This window comes from Rana temporaria, chromosome 2, assembly GCF_905171775.1.
Source record: "Rana temporaria chromosome 2, aRanTem1.1, whole genome shotgun sequence".
Classification (NCBI taxonomy): Eukaryota; Metazoa; Chordata; class Amphibia; order Anura; family Ranidae; genus Rana; species Rana temporaria.
In genome coordinates, this window is record NC_053490.1 from 283,679,703 (window position 1) to 283,705,734 (window position 26,032).

At 42.1% G+C, this 26,032-nt stretch overlaps 1 protein-coding gene across 1 annotated transcript in view; it reads right to left on the reverse strand.

Annotated features, from left to right (window-relative positions):
• Nucleotides 1–1,372: 1,372 nt before the first annotated feature.
• Nucleotides 1,373–26,032, reverse strand: part of MACO1 (macoilin 1) — a 69,993-nt gene continuing 45,333 nt past the window's right edge. Inside the window, exons 7-11 of the mRNA XM_040337134.1 lie at nt 6,469–6,627; nt 6,203–6,385; nt 5,953–6,073; nt 4,145–4,319; nt 1,373–1,925 (exon numbers count right to left, since the gene is read on the reverse strand). Coding sequence (XP_040193068.1) covers nt 1,723–1,925; nt 4,145–4,319; nt 5,953–6,073; nt 6,203–6,385; nt 6,469–6,627 — 841 coding nt within the window. The 3' untranslated portion in view covers nt 1,373–1,722. The remainder of the gene's footprint in view (nt 1,926–4,144; nt 4,320–5,952; nt 6,074–6,202; nt 6,386–6,468; nt 6,628–26,032) is intronic.

Sequence of the window (26,032 nt, forward strand, 5' to 3'; positions counted from 1 at the left end):
AGAAAAAAAATGGGGATGCAATGAACTGGCAAAAAAATTTACTCTTTAGTAAAGCCTTTTTATAACATTACCTCACACCAAAAAACTTCCTTTATTTTCCCCCATATACACTGACCTGGGAATGTTACTGATCATTGCATAGTATTAACTGAGAGTGTAGTTAGTAAACAATCATTTGTTTTTGGTTGTACAGGAAGAGCTCTACAAAAAGGATACCAACAGAAGTCATGTTTTCCCCATAAGAATAAAATAAGGTGGGCACATTGTGAGGATGGTTTTAAAATTTACATTCGATGTAGGAATATTCCCAATGAACCTTTCATTGTTTAAAAAAATAAAAATAAAATAATGAATGAAAGGGAGGACAGTGCAGTACACATTAAAAAATAAATAAAGATGGGAGGTAAAATGAAGATGCTTTCGACAACCAATAACAGAAAGGCATGCCGTTTGCCCTCTGTTTTGATTACATCTTTTAGGAATAAAAACCACAAAAATAGCAAGATGACAAGGGCATAAGCGGAAGGATTACACTTAGACAGAAATCAGGCACATGCATGTAGCATTCCCATCTTGTGGCAGCAAGTTTACAAGTTGTGTACTTCCCTCGGTTTTACGTTATGGTGGGACAGCTCTGGAAAAGGAATGTGTTGATTTAATTATCAGCGTATTTTTGAAATGTAACAGCCATTTTTAGGATTGCAGTAGCAGAAACATGAACCAAAGATGTTTGTTCATATTATTGCACTGCTGGTAAAACATACCAGACCTTCTGAAGGATCCAAATGTACACAAACCTATGATGAAGCAGGGGATCTTCAATGGTATCATGTTAACCATGAACACCACTACACAAATTACTTATTTGGCAAGCTCTGGCCTATTGAACATATTAGGCCAGCAGCAATTTGATGATCAGATACGACACCTTGTTTTACCCAGTGCTTCCACACTTGACAGCTTTGGCTACAGAATATCACTTTCCCATATTGCAGCTGTAGATTTTCTAAATGCGCTTCACTGCAACACTGAGGGGTGTGTCCATGGTGCCACAATGCATAGAATGTGTTAGATTGCATGTTCTCCTATATGTTGAAATTCATAAGAAAACACCTAAAATGTGATTGGGATGGGTTTGCAAATGTCAGCCAAAGTAGCAAGAATATAAATAGTTAAGCCATGTTTGTGCAGCAGCACACTTTCTCTTACTCTTTGTGGAAGCAGAACTCCTAGAAACCGATATTTTTAGAGGGTTGAGAGGGAAACCAAAAAAAAAAACCTTAAATAAGAAATGAAAATGATTAAGCATCACGTGTTTAGGTTTCATTAAAGCACTTCATATTCTCCAAAAACGAGAAAATATTCCCTCAAGTATGTTTGATGTGGTTTATCAATTCCTTCGGTAACCAAAATGACTGCAAACACAGATGTATAATAAAAATATGGTAATGAATTAAAACTCATGTGAATCATGTGTAGCCAACTATATGATGAACTGCAAAATTCTGTGAGGTTTATTAAAAAAAAAAAAATGGAAAAAAAAAACACTGCGCTCATCCTATCACAACATGATGTTATCAGCTTTGTTTTTTTCAGTTTAAGGTACAACAAATGCAGTTCTTGTAATACAATTCCATCTTTAATTGCAACAGATGCTTTTGCATGTTGACTCCAATCAGACAAAACTCATGGGGGACTGAGTGGATTGATGGCAGCTGGCATTCATTTCTTGAGTGGCTGGTAAACTGATGCATTAGGGTCCAGCCCAGATGAGCTAGTTTCCACAAATTTGGAAGAATAGTGTGGGGAAACAGGGCTTAGGGTACTTGTCCCTGCAGTGTAAGCAATGCTGGGCATTACAGCCATTACTTCTGCAATCTTCTGTTTAAGGTCTTTAATTTCTTGATCTTTCTGAAGTATTTGACCTGTGGCGGGAAAAAATAAATAAACGGACAACCAAACATCAAATACTTTCACAGATCTGAAAAACAAGTATCTTTTACAACGCAAATCACTCAAACTGAGGGTTTACCATAAGAATTGCCACCATTTAAAAAAAAAAAAAAAAAAACATTCAGTCTTTACATTTCAGTACAGTTATTTTTTTTACTAGGCAATCAACACTGAAAGGAGCGAAATTCAACAGGATCCAGATCATCCCAGCAGTCACAGTCACTCTATTTACAATAGCATAAATGTTTGCCAGGCCTCCCAAAGCACTGATGCTTAATGCTGACAGACAGCGGGCTCTTTGACCCCTTAAGTCTAGAAGGCTGCTATCATAAGGGACTTCTAAAACTATCAGTGAGTAGCAGGAAGATGCTAAATAAGTATCTTCTCACTGGCAACTATGAGTGCTTATGAGCATTGTGCCCCTTAGCACCAGAAACCAAAAGCTTTGGGGTGGAGACACCCAAAGCACTCTACCCTAAAATAATAAAGGGCATATGATCTGGTACCAGCATAATGGCGAGGGGTGCTGCTTGCGGAATATAATTTTTGCTAGGCGAATCTATACCATTTTTTATTCATTTGGATTGATCTATAGCAGGGGTGCCCAACCTTTTGAAGAGCAAGGGCCACTTAAGCGACTTGGTAACTGGTCACGGGCTACAATGAGCAGAGTGGGTGGATGGCAGCCCACTCGGCTCTATAGAGCCCACTCTACTCTCAGCACACCAAACTCGCAGGTAATAAAAGTCAGTGCAGGTAACCCAGTAACCACTGCAGAATAGATATGCCCATATATACACTGTGATTTTAGTTATAAACTTACCTTTAATAACCGTATTCTATTCTATTTTATCCCATCCCAGAGCAGGAGGTCGAGGGCCACATCAGAGGGCTCCGCGGGCCACATGTGGCCCCCGAGCCACTGGTTGGGCACCCCTGATCTATAGGCTTAATATTCACACCATTGAATTTTGGGCAAAAATTTCAACAATGTTCCCGTTTATACCATACAGAATGTGCACATTCAGGCAAACACTTGAAGGACATGATTGGCAGTTAAAGTGACAATGTCCCGAAAACCATCTTGTTTTCACAGCACATGCCAATTTTATACTACACACTGAGGTCATCACTAGGACTCCTGGCCTCTTCATTTCAATAGCGTAATCAATTATAGGCATTTAGTCAAAAAGCAATCTTTTTTATACAGCCAACAAAGTGTTGTGTTCAATCTCAAGCAGCTGTTGAGAAATAGGTCAGCTGCCATTGACAGAGCTCTGAAAATGATAGTTCCCTGGCTTTAACTTCACTACTTTGAGCCCTAGACCTGGAGAAACCATGCTGATTGGGAAGATGGAATGAAATTAAACTCTTGAGCTGCATACTTTTCTGATAGCAACTCAGATTATTGGGTCAAATAGATCAGTATGGTAGTCATACAACAAGCCTATTCAGAAGGGGTATTCAATAAAGTTCTTTCAAGAATGTGTCACTGACTGGGAAGAATGGGCACCAAGAGCCAGGCATCACTTTCTGCATGTTTGTTCCAGATACAAATATGCAGAGATGGATGTATAAAAATATGCAAAAAACAAATGCAGACTCTGCCTCTTTCAGATCCACTTGCATAAGAAGCATAAAAACCCTAAACTTACAAAAACAGAACACATATTTTGCATGACACTAACTCATGCACACTGGGAGTTAAAAAAAAAAAAAAACTTTTTTTCCCCCCCAACCTCTAAATGTCCCACTATGTGGCCATTCACACAGATGTTTACGGTTATTGGCAGAGCAGTTGTTCAGAGGCTGGCAAAAAAAAGAAAAAAATCACTTGCGAGTTCAGTAAAAAAGCATTTTAGCAGAAAAACAGTATGTGGCACCCAAACACTACACGTTTAGCGCTTACGCATTCATTCATCGCAATGGCCAATGGAATAACTGAATGTCCAAATGCTTGACACGCCTAAACGTGCTTGAAAAATGCAGCTTTAGGCACTTTTTACGTTGCTTTTCTCCTGCCAAGAGAAAGGCATTCAGAGGAGCTGGGGAATAGTCCAGTGTGCATGAGGTCTAAGAATGCTACAGGCATTAAGCATTGTGTTATATCAGAGTAAAGCGATCGAGTTTTCATATTGTCAAAGAGAAAGTAGTCACATGAAACAGTAAACAAGTAGTAAGGTACAGTTACCTTGGGCAATCTCCAGCTGTCTTTTTGCATCACCTAGTGCGGAGAACAAATCCAACTTGATTCTTGTTTCTGCACTAAGGCTGTTTTCTAAGTGCTGTGTTTTATCCTGCATGGCTGAAAGTGCAGACATTAACACCTCTGTATCTTTTTCATTTTCCTTGTACTTTCGTAGCTCCTGGAACAAATAGATGTACCAAATACAATTATGGGCATAAAAAAATTAAAAATATTTATATATTATATATATTTTGACATTGACTCCCCAAAGCTGCTGCGGTTATACTGGAAAGAAAGGTCTTCCATCAGATCCCAGAATAAAATTTGATCAATTGAAAGTAGTGGACATGCAAAAGAATAGAATGAAAACATGGAGGTGGCTATTTACTGAAACTGTGCAGCTGTGTATAGTAACTAATCAGCTTCTAGGTTTAATTAGGCCCCTTTCACACTAGTAGTATTTCAGGCATTTTAGCGCTAAAAATAGTGCATAAACACCTGAAATACTCCTGCCCCAGCATTCTCAATGTGAAAGCCCGAGGGCTTTCACACTGAGGTGATGCACTGGCGGCAGAAAAAAAAAAAACTTTTGCAAGCAGCATCTTTGGAGCGGTGAGAGGAGCGCTGTGTATACCGGCTCCTTCACCACTCCTTCCCATTGAAAACAACAGAACACTGCAGTAATACCGCCCGCAATGCGCCTCTGCAGAGGCGCATTGCAGGCGGTATTAACCCTTTTCGGACGCTAGTGGGGGTTAATACCGCACCGATAGCGGACGAATACCGCCGCAATTCCAACGGTAAAGCTATACCGCCACGGCACATACTGCCCCAGTGTGAAAAGGGCCTTAGAGGCTGATTGGTTACCATGCACAGCTTCAACAGATTCTGTGTGCACCAGTTTTAGTAAATATCCCCCAATGTGTCAGTCAGCAATCTGCAAGTTGGAGCTAGCTGTGCCCCCAAACTTATAGGCTTCCACAATAAAATCTCACATATAAACATTCTGTGAAAGAACACATTTTCTAATACATAGCAGTAGCTTGAAAGGATACATTTAAGGCTCTATAACCTGTTGATTCGCAAAGTGTGGTCAGTTTTTTTTTATTTTTTTACACCACATTTTTGTACTTTCCGAGCATGGCTTGTAAATTTGCCACAAATCATAACTGAATACATTTTACATTTACTTATGTGTGCTCTAAAAATAGACAATCATTTTGTCTGTCCTAAAAACAGTAGAATCCCACTCCAAAATAGCTTTAGGATAATTAAAAAAAATTGTGTATACGCAGTGATTTTGTATTGTCAGGACAAACGTTTTTTTTTATGTTTGGTAAACATGAAATGCGGCATATTAATATTTTGCATTGTATTGTCCAGTTTATTTTTTCCAGTGATGCAAAAAGCCCATTTACAGAGTTGAGCTGAAAAATCTGATAAGTGCTAAACCCCCATTTACACCCTATTGTTGGCAATGGAACGGTTCAAATTGGTGTGCCTGACTTTGCGGCGTCGCACCAATTTGAAGAAAAAGGTTCCTGCAAAATTTTTTCGCGATTTCAGATGCAACTTGCATAGACATCTGTGCATGAAGTCACACAGATGTCAGCCAAGTCTCACTGACCTGCAGCTTTGAAATCGTGCGATTTCAAGTGAAGTCGTACGATTTCAAAGTCGGATTCAGTGTGGATGAGGGCTAGGGGACTTGTGCCCCCATTTATCCATCTTCAGGATTTATACAGTAATCTGCCATTACTACACCGATGAGAACATACCAACCACATATGCATAATTGAAAGATGCAATACCTGAACTTTTAGTTCCAAATCCCTTATCTGGTCTTCTTTAACTTTCATGTCTATTGACAGCTTTTTACATTCACTCTCCAGATCTCTGATCCGACTTCTTAATGTTTCTGTGCATTCACCTCTGGTGAAAAAATAAAAGCAGCATTCATAAAGAATCAGAAAACCTAGCTTCCAAAAACATCCTAAAATAAAAAAAACATACCACATGTAAAGTTTATTCAAATTTTTACACATGGCAATACAAAACTACCTGTTTGCTGCAGCAAAGGCAACTGCTCTGGCTGCTGTGGCTTCTTCTAATTTCTTTCTTTTCTTCTCCTCCATAAGCTGCTTCTCTACAAACGCTCGAGCTTCTTGCTCTGCCTTTAGCTTCTTCTCTAGCTGACTGATCGTCTGCTTGTCTTTCTGTTTCATCTGAACTGCGCTATGCAATCTGGTGAGAGGAAAAAAAACAAAACATTCAATTATGCAGTGATGGGAAACAGTTACAATGTTTCTTACTGAAAGAAGACTTACTTATTTTGTAGCAGCTCATTCTCCTGTCTGAGCTGCCCTATTTCATTTCGAATTCCCCGCTCTGTGCTTGTGAGTACACTGATTTGACTGCGCAGATCCTGTTCAATCTGCCTGCTGCCCTGCAAATCTGCTTTTAACTTCTTTACATCTTGTTCCAGCCTGGAAAAAACAAACATTTAAGTTTTCTAGTAATTAAAAAAGCAGAACTGGTGGATGAAAAGGATGCAAGTATATGTATATATAGTGTGAGGAATATAGCAATGATTCTTAGGTGAATGATCAGAGTCTTTTAAACTACAACAGGTTACATATCCCAACTAAAATTAGATCACATTTGCTTAGAATGCCAAGAAAACAAATTGTATTTGCAATTTGGCCTGAGATTTACAATTAACAAATTTCCTAAGCCTAAAGTTCATGTATAGATCAAACACTGTTTTTTTTGGGGGGGGTTCCGCTTAAAAAAAAAAAAATCATACTAGACTTGAAGGGCCTGGTATGAAAGAGGGGAACTGCCATTTTTTCCTGTTTGGGGGTCCTCATTCATACCAGAGCCTCATCTACGATAAAGGTATGGTATAGAAGACTGAAATCCCCTGGCTGCTTTGTTTACAAAGTGTTTGGGAGTTGTCACGTTGCCGGCATTTAAACCTCTTTCTGACCACCAGCAATACATTTACCGCTGGTGCATGAAGTCCCAGGTATCGCAAAATACCCATATGGTGCAGTGTACTTGGTAAACACAACAGAGATCTGGCTAGATTTCCCCCTGCCATCAGTTACCGTTCAGAATTGAAAGGAGAGCCCCAGCCAGATGGTCTGTAAGTAAAAAAAATCACTTGCATACACTTGATGGGCACAGTTAACCACTTGACTGCTCTCCTGATCACTGTCATCCAGCAAATGACTTTAGTACAGTATAACGGTCGCTAGCGACATGTGTCCAGTAGTGTGCCTTCTAGCCAGTGTCAGATTTCCCACAACATTATATGTTGCTGATCACCGCCATTACTAGTATAGTGTCTGTAAAGCTAAGCATCTTAATCACGATCAGAAATCTTGTCCCCAAAAACAGATTACTTCCAGCACTTGCGACATGTAGCAGAATATTTTTATTGGACGTGTTTATAACAAAAGTATACAATATTTTTTATACACACACACATACACACATCTAAATAATAAAAAACCCAGTGGCGTTTAAATACCACAAACAAAAAAAAAAAGCTATATTTTGTGAAAAAAAAATTAGAATCTAAATTTCATTTCTGTACAGTGCTGCATAACCGCGCAATGGCCAGTTAAACAGCACAGTGTTAAATAGCAAATGGTCATGAAGGGGGTCAAGTGGACACACCTCTTGTAAAATGTCAATTTTGCTGTTGTATATGTCACACAGATGTGCCGTTTCACGAGCAGGATTAGGACAGTCCTGAAGTGTGTAATTTAATGGTGTTATCAATGTGTAATGTTTAAATAGAAGCATTACTAAATCACTAGGGACTGGTGATGATGGATCATGCTGTGTGCGAGTCTTTTTCTGGGTCAATTGCTGGGCTTAAAGGCCACAGACTTCATAGACGGTGCAAGGGCTTGGGAGATCTACAGCCATTCATCCTGTGCTACTGGGTTATTTGACCATTGATCGTATGTGCAAGCTAAAGGCCTTGGCTGGGCTATAGCCACATGCCCTTTTTGCTTGCCATCCAGTAAGCAGGTTTTTCTTAAGGTGGCGGGCACTTTCTGATTGAAGTCACTGTGGTGCCATTGGAAAGAGGATTTGTTTCATCCTTAATGTTGTCCAATAACATGCCGTTTTAATTAAGAATTTTCCTGCAATAATTGGGATTTTTTTTTAAGCACGGCTTCTCTTATTTTTCTAGCTATTGTTGTGTGCATCTCACTTCAAGCTGCTGCTTTGTTTACTTATTTTGTGTTGGGACACTAGCGCAGTTGCTTGCCTAATATTACTAAATCACTGCTCCCAGACAAATTTTTTAAATGGTGTTTGCTTGGTGCATGTTCCCCATGGCAGTGAGCAACCCCTCCACCATTTAATTCAAATTAGGTTTTTGAGCAGGTTTGGTAGGCTTAGAGCTGGACGGTCTGCCACAAGGTCAAGGATCTGCAGTAGATGATGCTCTAAGGGGGCAAACACATGATATCTGTATGGTGGTTGAGCCCTATTTAATAGGGAAGTGAGATTGGGGTGAGATAAAAACCCTTTACCCTCAATAATGGCCTCAATGGGTTGATTTTCTAAAGGCTAATATACTGTGCACTTTGCAAGCACATTTGCACCAACTTTCCCCAGAGCTTAGTGATCGTAACGAAGCTTCACTTGTAAAGCCTACCCAATCAGGCGCAAGGGAAGAAAAAATAACCTAAACACAGCACTTTTGCTTGCACTTGATTGAATGAAAGCAGCAGCAGAGCTTCTCCACATTCACCAAGCTCTAGTAAAAATGCATACAACTGCAAAAATCTATTTGCCCCTAGTAAGTCAACCTCAATGTATTCCTCAGGAGAATTTGTACCTTTGAAGGTCATAAGGTAAGGCAACGGTTTATAGTTTTTTGTATACGCCTGTAACGGTATGGCCCGTGGGACCCAGAGGCTCTTGAAGGATGTGGGATACTCCTGTGTCAGCTTTACCAATGACTCTTGTGTCTAGGGTCATCCTATGTCCACTAGGGGCGTAGGATGACTGAGAACTGATATCTTGAATTACATGAGATGGGACAGTAATGATAATTCATAATGTATTGCAGGATATCGTGAAATATTACAGGTGGTTAATTCTGACCCCCAACAGGTCAATAGGAGAGTGACTCATTCATGTGGGGACCCATACTGTTGAGGTGTTAATCGAGTCTGGCTCCTAAGATATTTCATTGTGTGAAAGTCTATTGATGATAGATGTGTTGGGGGTTGGCAGTCTGAAAGGTAAGATGGCTGACTTTTCAGCTGTAGTGGATTAGCAGGTCAATTACGTCTACAAAAGAATGTGTATTGTGTATCAGGTGAGAATAGCTTATCGCGGAGTCAGAACGTCTGTGTAAATGACTAGAAATTAGTTCATGTAGATTATATGAATGCCATTATCTAAAGGAACGTGTATTGAGCACCCATTGTGTCATGTTGTGGGTGGAGTTAGGCCATTGTTTCTTGGGGCTTCTAACTGTATATAACAAGCCTGAGTTTACCATTAAAATGTCATTCGTTTGGAACCAGAGAACAAAGCTGTGTGTCTCGTTTTCTGGGGGAAATCCAATGGGTCCTGTCTGCTGGATTGTGGAGTGTCGATAACCTGTCTTGGGTTGGTGGAATGGAATATCGTAAAGGCGTTAACCCCTGACCGTTACAACGCCTATCCCAGAAGTGGCAATACCCTTGGAAATAGATCAGAACTAGTGGAAGAGAATTTCGTTTTAGTCAATGCACACATTTGGCAGCACACCATGAATCGCCAACTACAGTCCAAAGCTTTTATTACAGAGAGATCACATCACAAAACAAGTGCAATGTTTCAGAGCCACACAGGACCCCTTTGTCAGGTATGCCTGATGAAGGGGTCGTGTGCAGCTCAGGAACATTGCACTTGTTTCTTTGTGGTGTGATCTTTGCAATGAAAGCTTTGGATTTCATTTGAAGATCCATGGTGTGCTGCCAAATATGTGCATCAATCTATGATATCTAGGGTCCAACTGAGCCTAGTGATCCTGGAATATGTGTCATGGGAATGTAGACAAGATCCTGTTTTAGGCCACTTGCACATGATACTCCTGTTTGAGCTTTTCAGTCTTTTTAGTATGCGTAAACGCGCAAATGCATTTTCGCACAAATGTGCGAAAACTTCTCATATTCTCTATTGCACAATATGTAAATAGAAAATGCGTGTGTATAGTTAGCTCAGTAAAAAAACAAAAAAAATAAAAACTGTACTGAGCCTTTTCAAGCTGCCGTGTGCAAGAGGCCTTAGACAAGCCGCATGTTGCACATGTGAGAAAACCTAATTTTGGGGGCTGGAATGGTGTGGTTTAAGACCTTGCTCCAGAACAAGAGAACTGCCATCAACTTAAAATTTGGAGTTTCTTAATTGATTGTCCCATGTGCTCCCCCAGTGCCTATAATCCACTATTGCTAAGCGCGGATCTAGATGCAGACTGAGTGTATGTCTGGTAGGAAGGAAAAGCAATAACCCAGGCACTAACAGTTTGTGTGGTTGTGGCTCGGAGGTATAAGGCAACCGTGATCAGCTTTTGTTGACAGAAAAAGGGGACTGGACAAAGTCAGGAGTCTTATAAGTACTATAATACTAGCCAGAGAGATTTCCCATAATGAGGTGAGAAGAGACCAACTGTACAGTTTATAAGTAGAGTAGATGCTATAACCTACAAGACCGGGTAAATAATAGTCATGGTGACACTGAAAAGTATTGATTACCCCATAACATTCTGCGATCCACCAATCAAAACCTCCTCCAGATACCCAAAGCCAGATACAAGTCCAAAGGAGATCGAAGATTTGCAGTCCAAGGACCCCGCCTGTGGAATGCACTACCAACCAACATCCGACTGGAGTCGGACCACTTGGCCTTCAGGAGAAAGATTAAAACCCATCTCTTCTGAGGTCAAGGGGTTCCTTACCCATGAAATAGATACAGCGCCCAGAGGCGATTCAGTTCGCATGTGTTGCGCTTTACAAGTCTCTCTCTCTCTTTAAAACTGCTTGTGTGCTTAGTACTGTGGTATGTCTTGAAGAAAAAAAAAAAAGGAGTATAGTATCCAGTTAATAATCCAAGAAGCATTTGTTTAGCCAGGAACCAGTATCTAAATGTTTATGGAAACCCTGTCTTGTCTTACCCTTGTAGTTGGTCCCATCCAAGGTCTAGGCTTTGCCTATCACAGTGGGCTTACCCTTCAGGGGTCTTCAGGGTCAGTGTCATAGGAATGGCCCACAGCCCTAAACCTGTATAGTACCATGCGGCCAATTTACTTGTTATACCACACACTAAGGTGGTCACTGAACGAAATGATTCAGGGCCAGAAGCAATCATTACAGACCTACCTACTGTTAGGACCCTATCAAAAAAATAATTACATTTTGGCTAGTGTGAGTAAGGATTAGAACTCGTTTTTTTACTGCCGATTGGGACTTCATTAGAAAGATTTTCCCTTGCTTCCTGTCCCAGGGGCAATCTTTTCCCCAGGCAAGTTAGGAAAACCCACCAACACAGGCAGAAGTTAAAACAGAACTAAACCCTCCTATACTTTTCAGCCAATGAAGCTGCCATCTTAGCCGGTTTGATCTGCAGCTGTTATGAGACTGCACACGTGATCAGCTATGACACCAACCATTCGATGGTTTGAAGCACAAGCAAAATGTGACAGCTAGCATTTCTGGCATGCCAGGTACACCACATTTTTTCAAACCGTTAAATCAACGGGTTAAGTTCCGCTTTCAGCTGCCCATAAACTCAGGATCAGAGGAATTGGCCAAAACTTCAACAGTGGGTGGCCCTGCCGCCGCAACTAAAGTCAATTACTGAGCCAAAAATTATCAGCCAAACAGTGACTAACCAATCCGCTGCAGAGACTGTACTGGTATTCTGACAAGAGGCACTAGCCCCTTATGATGCGTGCCAGGCCAACCCTTCCCCAGCAGTTGTGAATGGATGCAAAGCATGTGCGATTTAACCCAAGAATGGTGGAAATGTTATTCACGGACAAGACCGCTCCCTCCAAAACAGTTTTGGGTCTAGACACAATCCTTCAAGATGGCTGTATAATTGTCAGCAGCTTCTGGGGCTCCCTATGACCAATGCCGCTGGTCAAAGCAGCTGCAGTCCTTTACAATCCTGTAATTAGTGGAGGTGATCAGGGCAAGTTTTGTTGTAGTCCCGCATTGGATAGCAAATGTTTAATGGCTGAAAAGACCAATCTTGTAATGGCCATTCAAGGTGTATTTTTTGTACTAGTAAACAGTTGTTGGTTGAACTTGGACTTGTGTCTATGTAATCCTAACACCACTTATTAAAACGAAATCACTCAACTTCCTACAGTATTTTTTTCCTCGCCTCCATGGCCTTGGAGAACCAGAGCCATGTCATTATGTCACTTTGGGTCCCAGCCAAAAAAAACTTTATTTTTTTTAAGCAGAAGATAAAAAAAAAAAGATGTGATCTTTTGCTTTTAAAAGGGTAAAAGATTTGGGGGTCTTTTGATTGCAGATCTTTGCATCAAGAGGACCTGTCATCATTTTTATTACAAGGGATGTTTACAGCTACAGTGAGCAATTCCAGTGCTAGACCTCCTCAGACGCTAAACTTTTTCTCCTTTAGGGAAGAAAAATGTAAAGAACAGGGTAAAAAAATGCTAAATCCGGGTTTGATCCAAGTCAGTGTCGAGGTACGAGTTAGACCCTTTTCACACTGGAGAGGGGTCTGCGGTAAAGTGCCGCTATATTTAGCTGTGCTTTACCGCCTTTTTGAAGAGGTTTTCAGACGCTAGCAGGGTGCTTTTAACCCCTGCTAGCGGCCGAAGAAGGGTTAAAACCAATGGGTTGATTTCAATGGGCAGGAGCGGTGGAGAAGCGGTGTACAAACCGCTCCAAATATGCTGCTTGCAGGAGTTTATTTTTAACGTCCTACCAGCGCATCGTCTCAGTGTGAAAGCCTGACTGCAGGCGATTTTTAGCCCAAAAGCGCCTGAGAAAACGCCCCAGTGTGAAAGAGGTCTTAAGGTCAAGGTAAGAGTCAAAAGTCAGGATCAAAGGTCGGGTTAGTGGGGAGAAATATAGCTGCTATGCCTTTTTTGGTGTTAAGCCCTCATTAAATGCACTGTGCCAAATTCATGAAGCATTAGCAACACTTTTGGTTCTGACAGCAACTCGCGCACCAAATTCAGGTAGTTCTAAAGTGCTCCACTTTTACATTGTGCTACATTGAATGAGCCAAAATGTAAAAAAGAAGCCAAGACTAACACTTTTGGTGTACAGAGAAAATCTGGCTCAGACATATTTTGTGAAAGGGTCTCATGCATTTTAAAAGTGGTGCAGCATGAGCCAAATTCAAGTTCAGGACAGGAATAAGAATTTGGCGCATTCTTGACCACATTTGGAATGCATAAGGATGCAAAATCTGCTGGTGCTAGTCTTTATGAATTCCAGGAAGTGTATTTTAGGTAGGATTTAAAAAAAAAAAAAAACACCTCCTAAATGCATATCAGTGTGGAGGGAAGCTAAAGCCTCTCATAAGCTTTGTCGTCGCCCCAACATTTGACAGACTAGCACCACAGCCATGGCAGGCTGCAATACTGAAGTTTCACCAGAAGAATATTCAGACATTTATCACTGGGATCCTTGAACACATGCACATCCTCTACAAGATTTGTCAGTGCTTTTTGGCACGGCCAAAAACATTGCCATTAATAATAAAAGACTCCCCAAAAAAGGTCTTGGGCTACAAAACATTTGGGAGGTGAAAACCGTTTATCATGAGTCTTCCAGTCTCTGTACAGAACAATGTGGCGTATTGTGTGCATAAAAAAGTTTTAGTAGTCTTAGAACCTCTAGGTGATCATAGACAGGAAGCTACAAGCTGCTTGTGTCTTAGCTGGAATGCACCACATCAATAAGAGCCAAAATGGTCTCTCTAATCCTGGAAGCTATGGCATCTGCCTGTGACTACATCACAGCAAGGATTTCTCAAGCTCCTCATGAGCCAGGACCAGACAGCGATAAAGTGGATATTTTGTACTCTAAAAAAATGCAGTAATTGCTAAAAGCAATAGTTGAATTATGAATGGCTTCCCTCGAGATAAAAAAAAGTGTAATACTATTCATAATACTCAGCTATTCAAAAAGAAAAGCCTTACGGCTGAACTCCATGAAAATGTCTTTCTTAAAAACGTTAGATAGGACCAGCGTACATTGCAACAAAGATTGCTATGCAACATCTAGAGGGCTGATGGGGATACTCAAACTGTCAGCGATGGCCCATTTCACAAAGTTATTTTACTCTTAAATGTTTTTTCCACACATTTCTTTGCAATTCACAATAAAAATACTAAAATAAAGCATGAGTTATTTCATCAAAATGTGAGGTATTTTACTCACAAAACCATGTGGTAATCTCATGACATGATATCCAGTGGGATGGATACAGCGAAGGTTTAGAACCCCCTTCAGTTTTTATTACTAATAAAGGAGGTAAAATGGTTTAAACTGTAGAAATCTGCCAACTCACTATGTCGGTGCACTCCCTGCAGCAGATGTATTACAAAAGAACAAATATGACTAGAAGACCAGCCAAAGGTAAGCTGCTTTCACAGGATACACATGGTGCATCAAAAACAAGGTCAAAGTAAAAAAAAAAAAAATCTTTATAAAATGTAAAATATTGAATAAAAATAGGTTTAAAAAATAAAAAAATCACACTGATATAAATGGCGTTTTTCCACCAAAAAAAAAGGACAGCTTTGTCATTGAGATTTGCCTTCAAATCCCTACAAATTAAAAACAACCCCTTGGGGCCCTCCAGGTCACCAGAACTAGTGCCCCCATTGGAAGATTTCCCTTTGATTAATTTTCTGTGAATAACCTGAAATTTGGAACTTCTGTTTACCATTATTGAAAGTGAAAGAACAGCGGGTGAATCTCCCCAACGGGGGCACAGACAGCAATGAAAACCTGGCAGGGGGTCCAATCCATCGCCACTCTATACAAAACAAATACATTTCCATATTTAGGTTTTTATGTATTATAGAAAGTGACCCAAAAAAGGTAGAGTACTCCAAATTCACCATTATATTTTTACATTCCTTAAAAGCGAAGGTCCGCCCACCACTGGAAAAAAAAAAAAAAACACAGCAGCTACACATACTGCTTCTGGCTTTTAATAGAACATTTACCTGTCCTGGAGTCCAGCAATGTCTGCACCGCAACTGATGTTTCCATCAGCTGTTGGGTGCTGCCCCTATTGCGGCTAAGGGAACCCGGCAGTGTAGCCTTAAGGCTTCACGCCGGGAACAGACTGCGCATGCGTGAGGCTCGGCTTTTCTCTCCTACTGGCCTGGCGGTAGGGAAAGGAGGGTGGAGCCTAGTGGGGACATCAACAGTTGTGGCTCCCGGTAGTGGGGACAGGATACCTACTATAATTCACTCATGCATTTATTTCCTTAGTGAATTGACCAATACAGTTTTAGGAGTTATTTACCTCATGATTTTGGTTTGTGAGGTAAATGACTCTTGAGGTGATAATTGGAGAAAATGGGTCTCAACTATCCCTTGATATACTCTAGTAAATAGAGCCCAGAGTTTGAGCCATGCTCTTCCTTGTGGTGTTGCAGTGACCCTTTTTTCCAGGGAGTATAGTGGCTCTGAACTTCCTCCATTCTGAAAACATCGAAATCAAACTGGGGTAGGGCATGACGTGTAGAGGTCGACCGATATATCAGCAGGCCGATATATCGGCCGATATTTGGCCGTTTGAGAAATCGGTATCGGCCGATTTTCATCCAAATCGGGCTGATATTTTACAATTCCCGCTAGCGATGCCACGGCTCCGGAGCTAGGCCGAAGCCGCGGCCTTTCCTGATGCTGTGACCGCGGCGGCAATCCGCGGATTGCCGCCGCGGTCACAGCATCAGGAAAGGCCGCGGCTTCGGCCTAGCTCCGGAGCCGCGGCCATTTTGGTACACCCAGCGCGGCGTCCCTCCTCTGTTTACGCTCACAGAGGAGGAGGGGCCCGCACTCGTGGGACACACACTGCTCTGGTGTCAGGGGGTCAGTGGGGGGTGTCTATATTGGAGGGAGAGGGGGTCTGTACTGAGGGGGGGGGTGACACCATTTTTTTGCACCAGTGCCACCTGCCAGTGCCAATTAGTGCCACTTGCCATCCAGTGCCATCTGCCAGTAACAATACCAGTGCCACCTTCCATCCAGTGCCATCTGCCAATGCCACCTGCCAGTGCCACCATCCAGTGCCAATTAGTGCCACCTTCCATCCAGTGCCATCCGCCAATGCCACCTGCCAGTGCCAATACCACCATCCAGTGCCAATTAGTGCCACCTTCCATCCAGTGCCATCCGCCAATGCTACCTGCCAGTGCCACCATCCGGTGCCAATTAGTGCCACCTTCCATCCAGTGCCATCCGCCAATGCCACCTGCCAATGCCAATTAGTGCCACCTTCCATCCAGTGCCATCCGCCAATGCTACCTGCCAGTGCGAATACCAGTGCCACCATCCAGTGCCAATTAGTGCCACCTTCCATCCGCCAATGCCACCTGCCAGTGCCAATACCAGTGGCACCATCCAGTGCCACCTTCCATCCAGTGCCACCTGTCAGTGCGATCCAGTGCCACCTACCAGTGCCACCTAAAGCCATAAGTGCCACCTGCCAATGCCAACCAGTGCTAACTATTGCCACCTGCCAGTGCCATCTGCCAATCAGTGCCACCTGCTAATACCATCTTTCAGTGCCATCCAATGCAACCTGCCAGTGCCAATAAGTGCCTACTGCTAGTGCCATCTTCCTTCCAGTGCCAATTAGTGCCATCCAGTGCCACGAGCCAGTGCCACCAATAAAAAATAAAAATCAGCCTAAAATACCGGCCGCAAAAATCGGCATCATATATCGGCCATCGGCCGCCCAGATTTCTAAATATCGGCATCGGCCAGAGAAAAACCCATATCGGTCTACCTCTAATGACGTGCGTCCGTCCCTACTCGCCACCTTGTCTAATCATAGAAAGTCTAGTCTTCATTAAAAAGATCACTTTTTTGAATGGTGAAGGTGCAGAGCGAGTGACCTGCTATACTCACTGTAGAAGATGGGAAGCCACTGCTGCGCCACAAGGTATATCACAGCTCAGCCTGTATTTAGAATGGGTTATCACTGACAATCTGAGCAATGGGGTGCTTTATAAATTAGACTAAGTTGTCCCCATAGCAGGAACAAAGTACATTTTACTTGATGTCAGCTTGTGATGAGAATTAGATTTTAATCAGTGTCAAAAACCTTGTAGTTCGTCTCTCAGATCAAGCCAAATCACACAGGTACGCATGTGTCATACCTGGTCAATCCTTTTGAAAGCTGTCACTGTAGTAGGTATCACTACTACAGTAAACACGGCGTCAGGCTCCTGTACAGAAAGGCTGCCCTGCTGCTTAAAGGGGATTTCCACCCAAAGGTGGAACTTCTACTCATTTGTCTCTCTACCCCTCCGGTGCCACAATTGGCACCTTTCGGGGGAGAGGGGGAACAGGTATCCTGTTTCCACTTTCAGGAGTCCGCGCCGCAGCCCATAACATCACCGCCTAGGCTCCCTCTTCCTCGCCGGGCCAGTAGGAGAGAGGAGCGGGTCTGGCGCATGCGCAATAGGGATCCCGTTGTGAAGCCGTAAGGCTACACTGCCGGGTTCCCTTAACCGCAATGGCGACAGCAGCACCCGACAACTGATGGAAACATCGATGGATTACAGGACAGGCAAGTGTCCCATTATTGGTATGTGTGGCTGCTGGCTTTTAATTTTTTTGGGCGAACCTCTGCTTTAAGGAACACAGGAGGTTGTTCTCTCAGCACAAGTACCATTCAGAGAACATTTCTGCATTTTCTCAATAAGTGCAAAGCATTTTTTGATTGGATGAGGTGGAGTGTGTGACATTTCCACTCTGCCTCTCTACTCAGAATGTTTTGCATTTATTGAGAAAAAGCAGAAGTGTTGCCCAGCGAGAATGCCCCCCACCCCGGGTTCACTAGGCCACAGCAGACGCTCACAGGACCCAGAAGCTAGCAGCGATGCCTACTACAGAAATTCACAGCTTTCACAGGGAATGGCCAGGTATGACAGGCATATTTAAGCTGGGCCAATGTAACAATGCTAAAATTTGCAAACACACTTGGCATTCCGCTTTAAAAAATCTGTTTACCTGTTTAAATGTCCTTTTCTGAAAACGTCAGAATTTTAAAATCCTGCTTATAATTTACTTTTCAATATTTATGATTGATTGTGCCTGCCTGTACTGGCAGATCTCATCATCCACTGTAAACTAGATGTGTTATGTTGCATGAATAAGAATAGCAAACATAGTGGGGTTTTTCTCAAATCTTACTGCAAAAGTGGAAAACTAAGCGATTTGCTAGACACATTCTATTTTCCAGATGCAGAAAAAAATGCAAAAGACAATGCAATGCAATACAATGCAGTGTGTTGCACAAAGAACCTTGTATGTTGTACATTGCTAAAATTCAACCGATGGAAATTCTCAATGCAGCACAGTAGGTTTTAATGCATTGCCAAACAGTGTGCACATTTCTAGACCTAACAATGCCACATTACAACATAGAAAGCACCTCACTGTGCCAGTTTCCAAGCTTACTTACAAACTGACACAGGTGCCCCTGAAAAGCAGGAAAAAACTTGAACACAATTATCCTAGCTACTTGTAGGAGAACCTGGCCTTGCTCCCGCCTGCATCACAGTACTGGGCAGCTACACCGGCCAATACTGCAGAATAGAATGTGGCAAGGCTAGGTTTTACACCATAATTATTACCATAACTTTGTGAACAAGATCCCACTACCCTTCTCTAAGTGCTCGTTAACACAGAAATGCCACTGGGTTTACATGTGTTGGTATACTATATTAAAATTGTATGCAGACTTTTTTTCCCACTGTGCACTAATGCACGTTTCATTGGGTTAACGTGCGTTAATGCTGCTGTTTTTTGTTTTTTACAACAGGTACATATGTTTAACACGAGTACAGAAGCAGTTTACCAGTAAACTCTCATTAGGTCCGTCATATGATGAGACCAGCAAAGTTACCACTCTACTGCTATAAGGGTCCACAAACATTGTTTTTTTATACAGACTAAAGAAACATCATCTGAACTAGAAGATGATTTCCTTAGACTGGCAACAGGATACAACACAATGGCACAACATTGATATCCTGCTGCAGCATAACAGAATATACATCGTTTTCCAAAAACAAACACATGACAAATGTGAATTTTCTAGACTTGTGCCCTTATAGGAGATTTAGAACAGTGCCACAAAAAAAAACTTTGTAAATGCACAACTCCACTACTAACAAATCCCATTTATTCACAGTATCTTGTTTCATATTAAAATATGCATCTAGAACCACCAGACCTTTCCTGGTGCTTGGTTTACATGCAACAATCAGTATTTTTTGCTAGAAAATTACTTTGAACCTCCAAACATTTTTTTTAAAGCAGAGGCCCGAGAGCAGTGATCATCAACCCTGTGCTCAGGGCCCTCTAACAGGCCAGATTTTAAGTATTACCTTGGGGAGATGCAGTCTAGAATACGGCAATCACTGAGCAGCAAATGATATCACTTATGATGCATTTCAGTTATCTTGCAAACCTGGCCTGTTCGTGGGCCCTGACAGGGTTGATGACCACCGCTATAGAGAATTGGTGGGTTTTGCAACTTATGTTGCATGGATTTTGCGCAACGGTATTTCAAAATACATTTTGGGGAAAAATACTTTAAATGCAAACAATACACAACTCCTTTTTTGTAAAATATGAATGACCTTACCCCGAGTAAATATATAGCAAACATGTCATGCTTTAAAATTGCACACACCCATGCAACGGCGGCAAAGTAAATTTTACTATCCATAGGCGACGCTTTAAAAGCCTTTACAAATTTAGATTTAGACCCCTTTCACACTGGGACAGTGCGTTTGCAGGTCAAAAAAAAAAACAGTGCTCTTAAATTGCCCTGCCCATTGATATGAATGGGTCTCGGGGTGAGAGTGTACAGTAAAACCTTGAATTGCGAGTAACGCAGTTTACGAGTGTTTTGCAATCCGAGCGTTTTTTTTTTTATTTTTTTTTATTTTGAGTCGCTGGACGAGCAGGATGTAAGCCTCTGGGGTGTGCAGTAGAGCTACACGATTCTGGCTAAAATGACAATCACTATTTTTTTGCTTAAAAGATAGATCACGATTCTCAACGCGTAACATCTTTCACATTAAAACAAAAAAAAAAATTGGGCTAACTACGTTTTTTTTGTTTTTATTCATTGGAGTGTATTTTTTCCCCAAAAACTGCATTTGAAAGTCCGCTGGGCAAATACATTGCAGAAATGGCCATTTTATTCCCTAGGGTTTCTGCTAAAATATATATGTTTGGGGGTTCCAAGTAATTTGCTAGCAAAAAATAATGATTTTAATTAAAGAAAAAAAAGTGTCAAAAAAATTGTGCAGAAGTCAGGAGTGCGCTACATACACAGTGCAGAGTTCAAGGAGTGCGCTACGTACAGAATTCAGGGGTGCGCTACACACAAGAGTTCAGACTTTTCCCCAGCTGCTTACCTCTGCATCCCCCTTCCACATTACACATTACACGTTTACCCCTCTTCAGGTATGATCTGAGGGAGCCATTGGGAGACAAGCTGTCACTTGTAAATACAGAAGCCAGATTTCTGAGTTTACTAGTGATAAGCAGGAAGCAGAGGGCCTAAACCAAAGGTGGCGAGTTCCACTAAGTTCCAGCTGTAAAAAAGGCCTATATAAATATATAAAAATAAAAACACACACACACACACACACACACACACTTTTTGGTAAAAATATCCCAAATCCGTGTATATTAGTCTGTGTGAAAGTTTACAATGGTACAGTGACTTGCGAAAGTATTCGGCACCCTTGAACTTTGCAACCTTTTGCCACATTTCAGGCTTCAAACATAAAGATATAAAACTGTAATTTTTTTTGAAGAATCAACAACAAGTGGGACACAATCATGAAGTGGAACGAAATTTATTCGATATTTCAAACTTTAACCACTTACCCCCCGGACCATATTGCTGCCCAAAGACCAGAGCACTTTTTGTGATTCGGGACTGCGTCACTTTAACTGACAATTGCGCGGTCATGCGACGTGGCTCCCAAACAAAATTTGCGTAATTTTTTTTCCACAAATAGAGCTTTCTTTTGGTGGTATTTGATCACCTCTGTGGTTTTTATTTTTTTGCACAACAAACAAAAATAGAGCGACAATTTTGAAAAAAATGAATATTTTTTTACTTTTTGCTGTAATAAATATCCCCCAAAAATATTTAAAAAAAACAACATTTTTTTTCCTCAGTTTAGGACGATACGATCGCAATAAGCGTTTATTGATTGATTTGCGCAAAAGTTATAGTGTTTACAAAATAGGGGGTATTTTTATGGCATTTTTATTAATATATTTTTTTTTATTAGTAATGGCAGCGATCAGCGATTTTTTTCGGTACTGCGACATTATGGCGGACACTTCGGACACTTTTGACACATTTTTAGGACCATTGGCATTTTTATAGCGATCAGTGCTATAAAAAATGCATTGGATTACTATAAAAATGCCACTGGCAGTGAAGGGGTTAACACTAGGGGGCGGGGAAGGGGTTATGTCCCTGGGTGTGTTCTTACTGTGGGGGGGGGGGGGGTGGCCTCACTAGGGGAAACACTGATCTTCTGTTCATACACTGCATGAACAGAAGATCAGCTTTTCTCTCCCTGACAGGATCGGGAGCCGTGTTTACACACACAGCTCCCGATCCCCGCTCTGTAACGAGAAATCGCGGGTGCCCGGCGGCAATCGCGCCCGCCAGGCACCCGCACGGGAGTCACGGACGAGCGCCTCCGGCGGCGCGCTCGCACCCCTAGTGGCCGCAAAGAGAGCCGCCGTATAGCTACAGGCTCTCGCCCAGGAGAGCCGACCTGCCGCCGTATAATAATCTCTCCTCTGTATAGCGATGCCAGTATGGACCAGTTGGATTCTGATTGGACAGCTTGTTCATGTGACAGCACTGCCTTGTCTATGTGACAGATGAGTAATAGCTGAGACACAATGGCAACCAAGGAGGCTACTTTCTGGGCCTCCCGGTAAGAGACCCGATCTACGATGTGCCGCCTCCAGTGCCTAGCCGCAGACTGGAATGAAGCCGCAAATGGCTTTGATACAGTCTCTTCAATGTAAACACGGGAGCGACGTCACTTCCGGTTTACTCGGCTGCCAATGGCGCTGGTAAAAAAAAAAAAAAAAAAAAAACACAGTATTCAGAATCGCTATTTTTAGCGATCTGAATACTTTGAAGTGCAAAAGAGCACCTGTCACCACCTATTAGTGTCACAAGGAATGTTTTATTGCTGTTACAAGGAATGTAAAGTGATCAAAATTGTAATTTTCTTTTTAAAAAACACCATTTTATATTATAAAAATAAGAAAAAAAATGTAATCGCCCCCGTAAGTTTGCGCAGTAAAGAAAATGCACATGGAAGTCGCGCCCACATATGCAAACGGTGATCAAATCACACATGTGAGGTATCGCCACGATCGTCGGAGCGAGAGCAATAATTTAAGCCATAGACCTCCTCCAACTCTAACCTGATAACCGTAAAAAAAAAAAAAAAAATCGTTTAAAGCGTCGTCTATGAAGATTTTTAGGTACCGTAGTTTGTCGCCATTCCACAAGTGCGTGCAATTAAAAAGCATGACATGTTTAGTATCTATTTACTCGGCGTAACATCTTTCACATTATACAAAAAAATTGGGCTAACTTTACTTTGTCATTTTTTTTAAAATTCATGAAAGTATTTTTCCTAAAAAGTTGCATTTAAAGGTCATAGCACGGGTGTGGATGCGACCGGAGCCCCCAGAGTTATCCCACTGGCTGGCAGAGGTCAACAGTGTACTGCCGTATAAGAAACTGGTCTATTCGCATAGGGGCTGTCCGGCCAAATACGAAAAAATTTGGGGGAAGTGGTTGAACTCATCTGCAACATGTACCTAGGAGCGATAGATGTGCTCGGGGGGTCTCCGGTCGTACAGAGGGGAATGGGAGACTGGGAGGGGTGCGGGTGGCCTGACAGTTAATTCTGCCAACTTGGGTCTACATTCTGGGGTGATTGGGTTTGAGCGTTGTTGTAATCCCTGTCACCTGTGTTCTATGTACTTACTATTGACACACTTGTACCTACATTTTATTCATGATCACCGGTCATGTGCTGTACCTGTATGCTGCATATATGCCCTGTACGTTGTTGTTTTGCTCAAATAAAAGCTCTTTGATTAAAAAAAAAAAAAAGTTGCATTTAAAACACCGCTGCACAAATACTGTGACACATAAAATAATGCAACAATCGCCATTTTATTCTCTAGATTCTCTGCTAAAAAAATATATATATATAATGTTTGGGGGTTCCAAGTTATTTTCTAGCAAAAAATACAGATTTTAACTTGTAAACACCAAATGTCAGAAATAGGCTTAGTCATGAAAAGGTTAAGGATAAATGGGACCATAGGGATAGGCATTCGCTGATTTATCAGATACCAAGTGCAATTTGGGAATTTTAGGTCATTTAAGGATTTTAGGTCTGGGATAGGATGAACATATCCATTGGGTTTTGATACCTTGAACATGTTTGAGTAGAAACCCTTGAACCTGTACTCTAAGTACTGGGATAACTACTCCCTGGGACAAGGTTGTCTATGTCCCTATATAGCAACCAGGCTTCACCAGTCATGGAAAGCATACCTTCATAGAGGGCCCTCAGAGTCTGGGTTCCATAGAGCTGGACAATGGCACGTGCAATATTGGAGTCCAAGTATGAAATCCAAGAACAGACTCCAGGAGCACTAATCTATTTTAGAACAAAGGCAAAGACATTGGCTAAATTATTGTAAATGTTTTTAGTCTTTGCTGCGCGAGTGCTTCTGGAGCCTGTCCCTGAACTACAGCTACCACAATGCATGCAAACCATGGTTTATGGTTAAAAGTTGTTCTACTGGTAAAGTAATACGTCTGTTCTGTATTTTCTTTGTTAAATGCATTAAACTCTGTCCATAGCCTCTCGCTATTACGTGCAGGTTATGTGTTACACCAGAGGTGTCAAACACAAGGCCCGCGGGCCGAATCCGGCCCTCCAGGCCATTTCATGTGGCCCTCGCACCTCTCCTGCAGCTGCAGGAGAGCTTCAGCCCTCCTCTGGTCCTCCTCAAGACCCTTCATTTCTGCATTCAAGCAATGCATCCAGCTTCTTCCCAGCAGCAGCATAAGGAAAGGGTGGTGCAGGTGCATTGTGATGTAAGGGAGAGTGGGGGACTCAACTTCTGATGGTGGGGTGGCTCTTGACATCTAAGATATGGGGAGGGGAATGTGCTGGACATCTAATCTTACAATTACAACCGGCCCTTTTGAGGGCAATTATAATGCTCATGCGGCCCACGATAAAATTGAGTTTGACACCCCTGTGTTACACAGTACTGCAGATTTCTAAACTGATGCAGACACAGTTTCAAGCTATGGGACATAGCTATAACCAAACAAGGCATTTCCGAGAGTTGATCAGGCACACTCTACTTTGGCAGAATTAATCTTTGCCTGAGCTATGGCATAGATGTGGTATCGCTCATTTAGCACATATCTTAACTTGTGGGCTACTCAAACCATGATCTAAAAAAGTTTTAAAGGAACTCTAGGCTTTTCCAAAACCTTCCTCTTAAAAATTTACCAAGCAGCGTGGGCCCATATTACCTGTACTTGTAGATAAGCTTTTGGTTTCTGCTATGGTTAGAGCTTCTGCCCAAAAAATTAAATAATTCAATCTGAAACTACGCGGTCTTCCAGAAACCTACAGCACAAGCCCAGGCCTAAAAAAAAAGCAGGATTTTATGGGATGTTGATTTGGTTACTTATGAGGAGACCTGGAAAAAGGTAGATTCAGCCACCACTCAGTCGGCCTGAACTTACTTGTAAGGTCACCCGTTTATACTTGATGGTACCCATTTGATGCCAATTAGGTTAGCAATATATAAAACAAGTCTTATAAACCATTATGGGTGAAGTGTGAGGCCCCCGTACACACGTCCGAGGAACTCGACGTGCCAAACACATCGAGTTCCTCGTCGAGTTCAGTGTGGAAGCCGCCGAGATCTCGGCGGGCCGACTTTCCTCATTGAACAACGAGGAAATAGAGAACATGTTCTCTTTTCGGCCCGACGAGTTCCTCGTCGGCTTCCTCGCTGAAAAGTGTACACACGACCGAGTTTCTCGGCAGAATCCAGCTCCGACCGAGTTTCTGGCTGAATTCTGCCGAGAAACTCGGTCGTGTGTATGGGGCCTCAGAGTCCCTGGCTCCTTTTCTACCTGTTTTAGTCCTGCCCACAGAAACAAGCTTTTTGTGAGCAAATAACCTTTTTGTAGGACATCAGAGGTTCCTCAGTACAACTACACTAATGGCCAAACCTGCTGGTCTTCCCAGGTCATTAGAATTAAACATTAATCAGCATATTTTTTTGTTTGGGGTAATGTTTACTGCCAAGAAGCTGACAGCTAAGCTGTGGATCCCAGCTGGGGTGCTGACCTTTCAACAATGGAAAGCAGAGAATACTTTCAAAGACCCATCCTGCAGCCATCTTCGAGGGGAAGTAGAGTGTGTGCAGTCGAAAGCTGGCTAGGGAGGTGTCTCAATGGCAGGTTTTATAAAAAATGGATTGTAAGCTCAAACGAGCATGGACCTCCGATTCCTCCTGTATT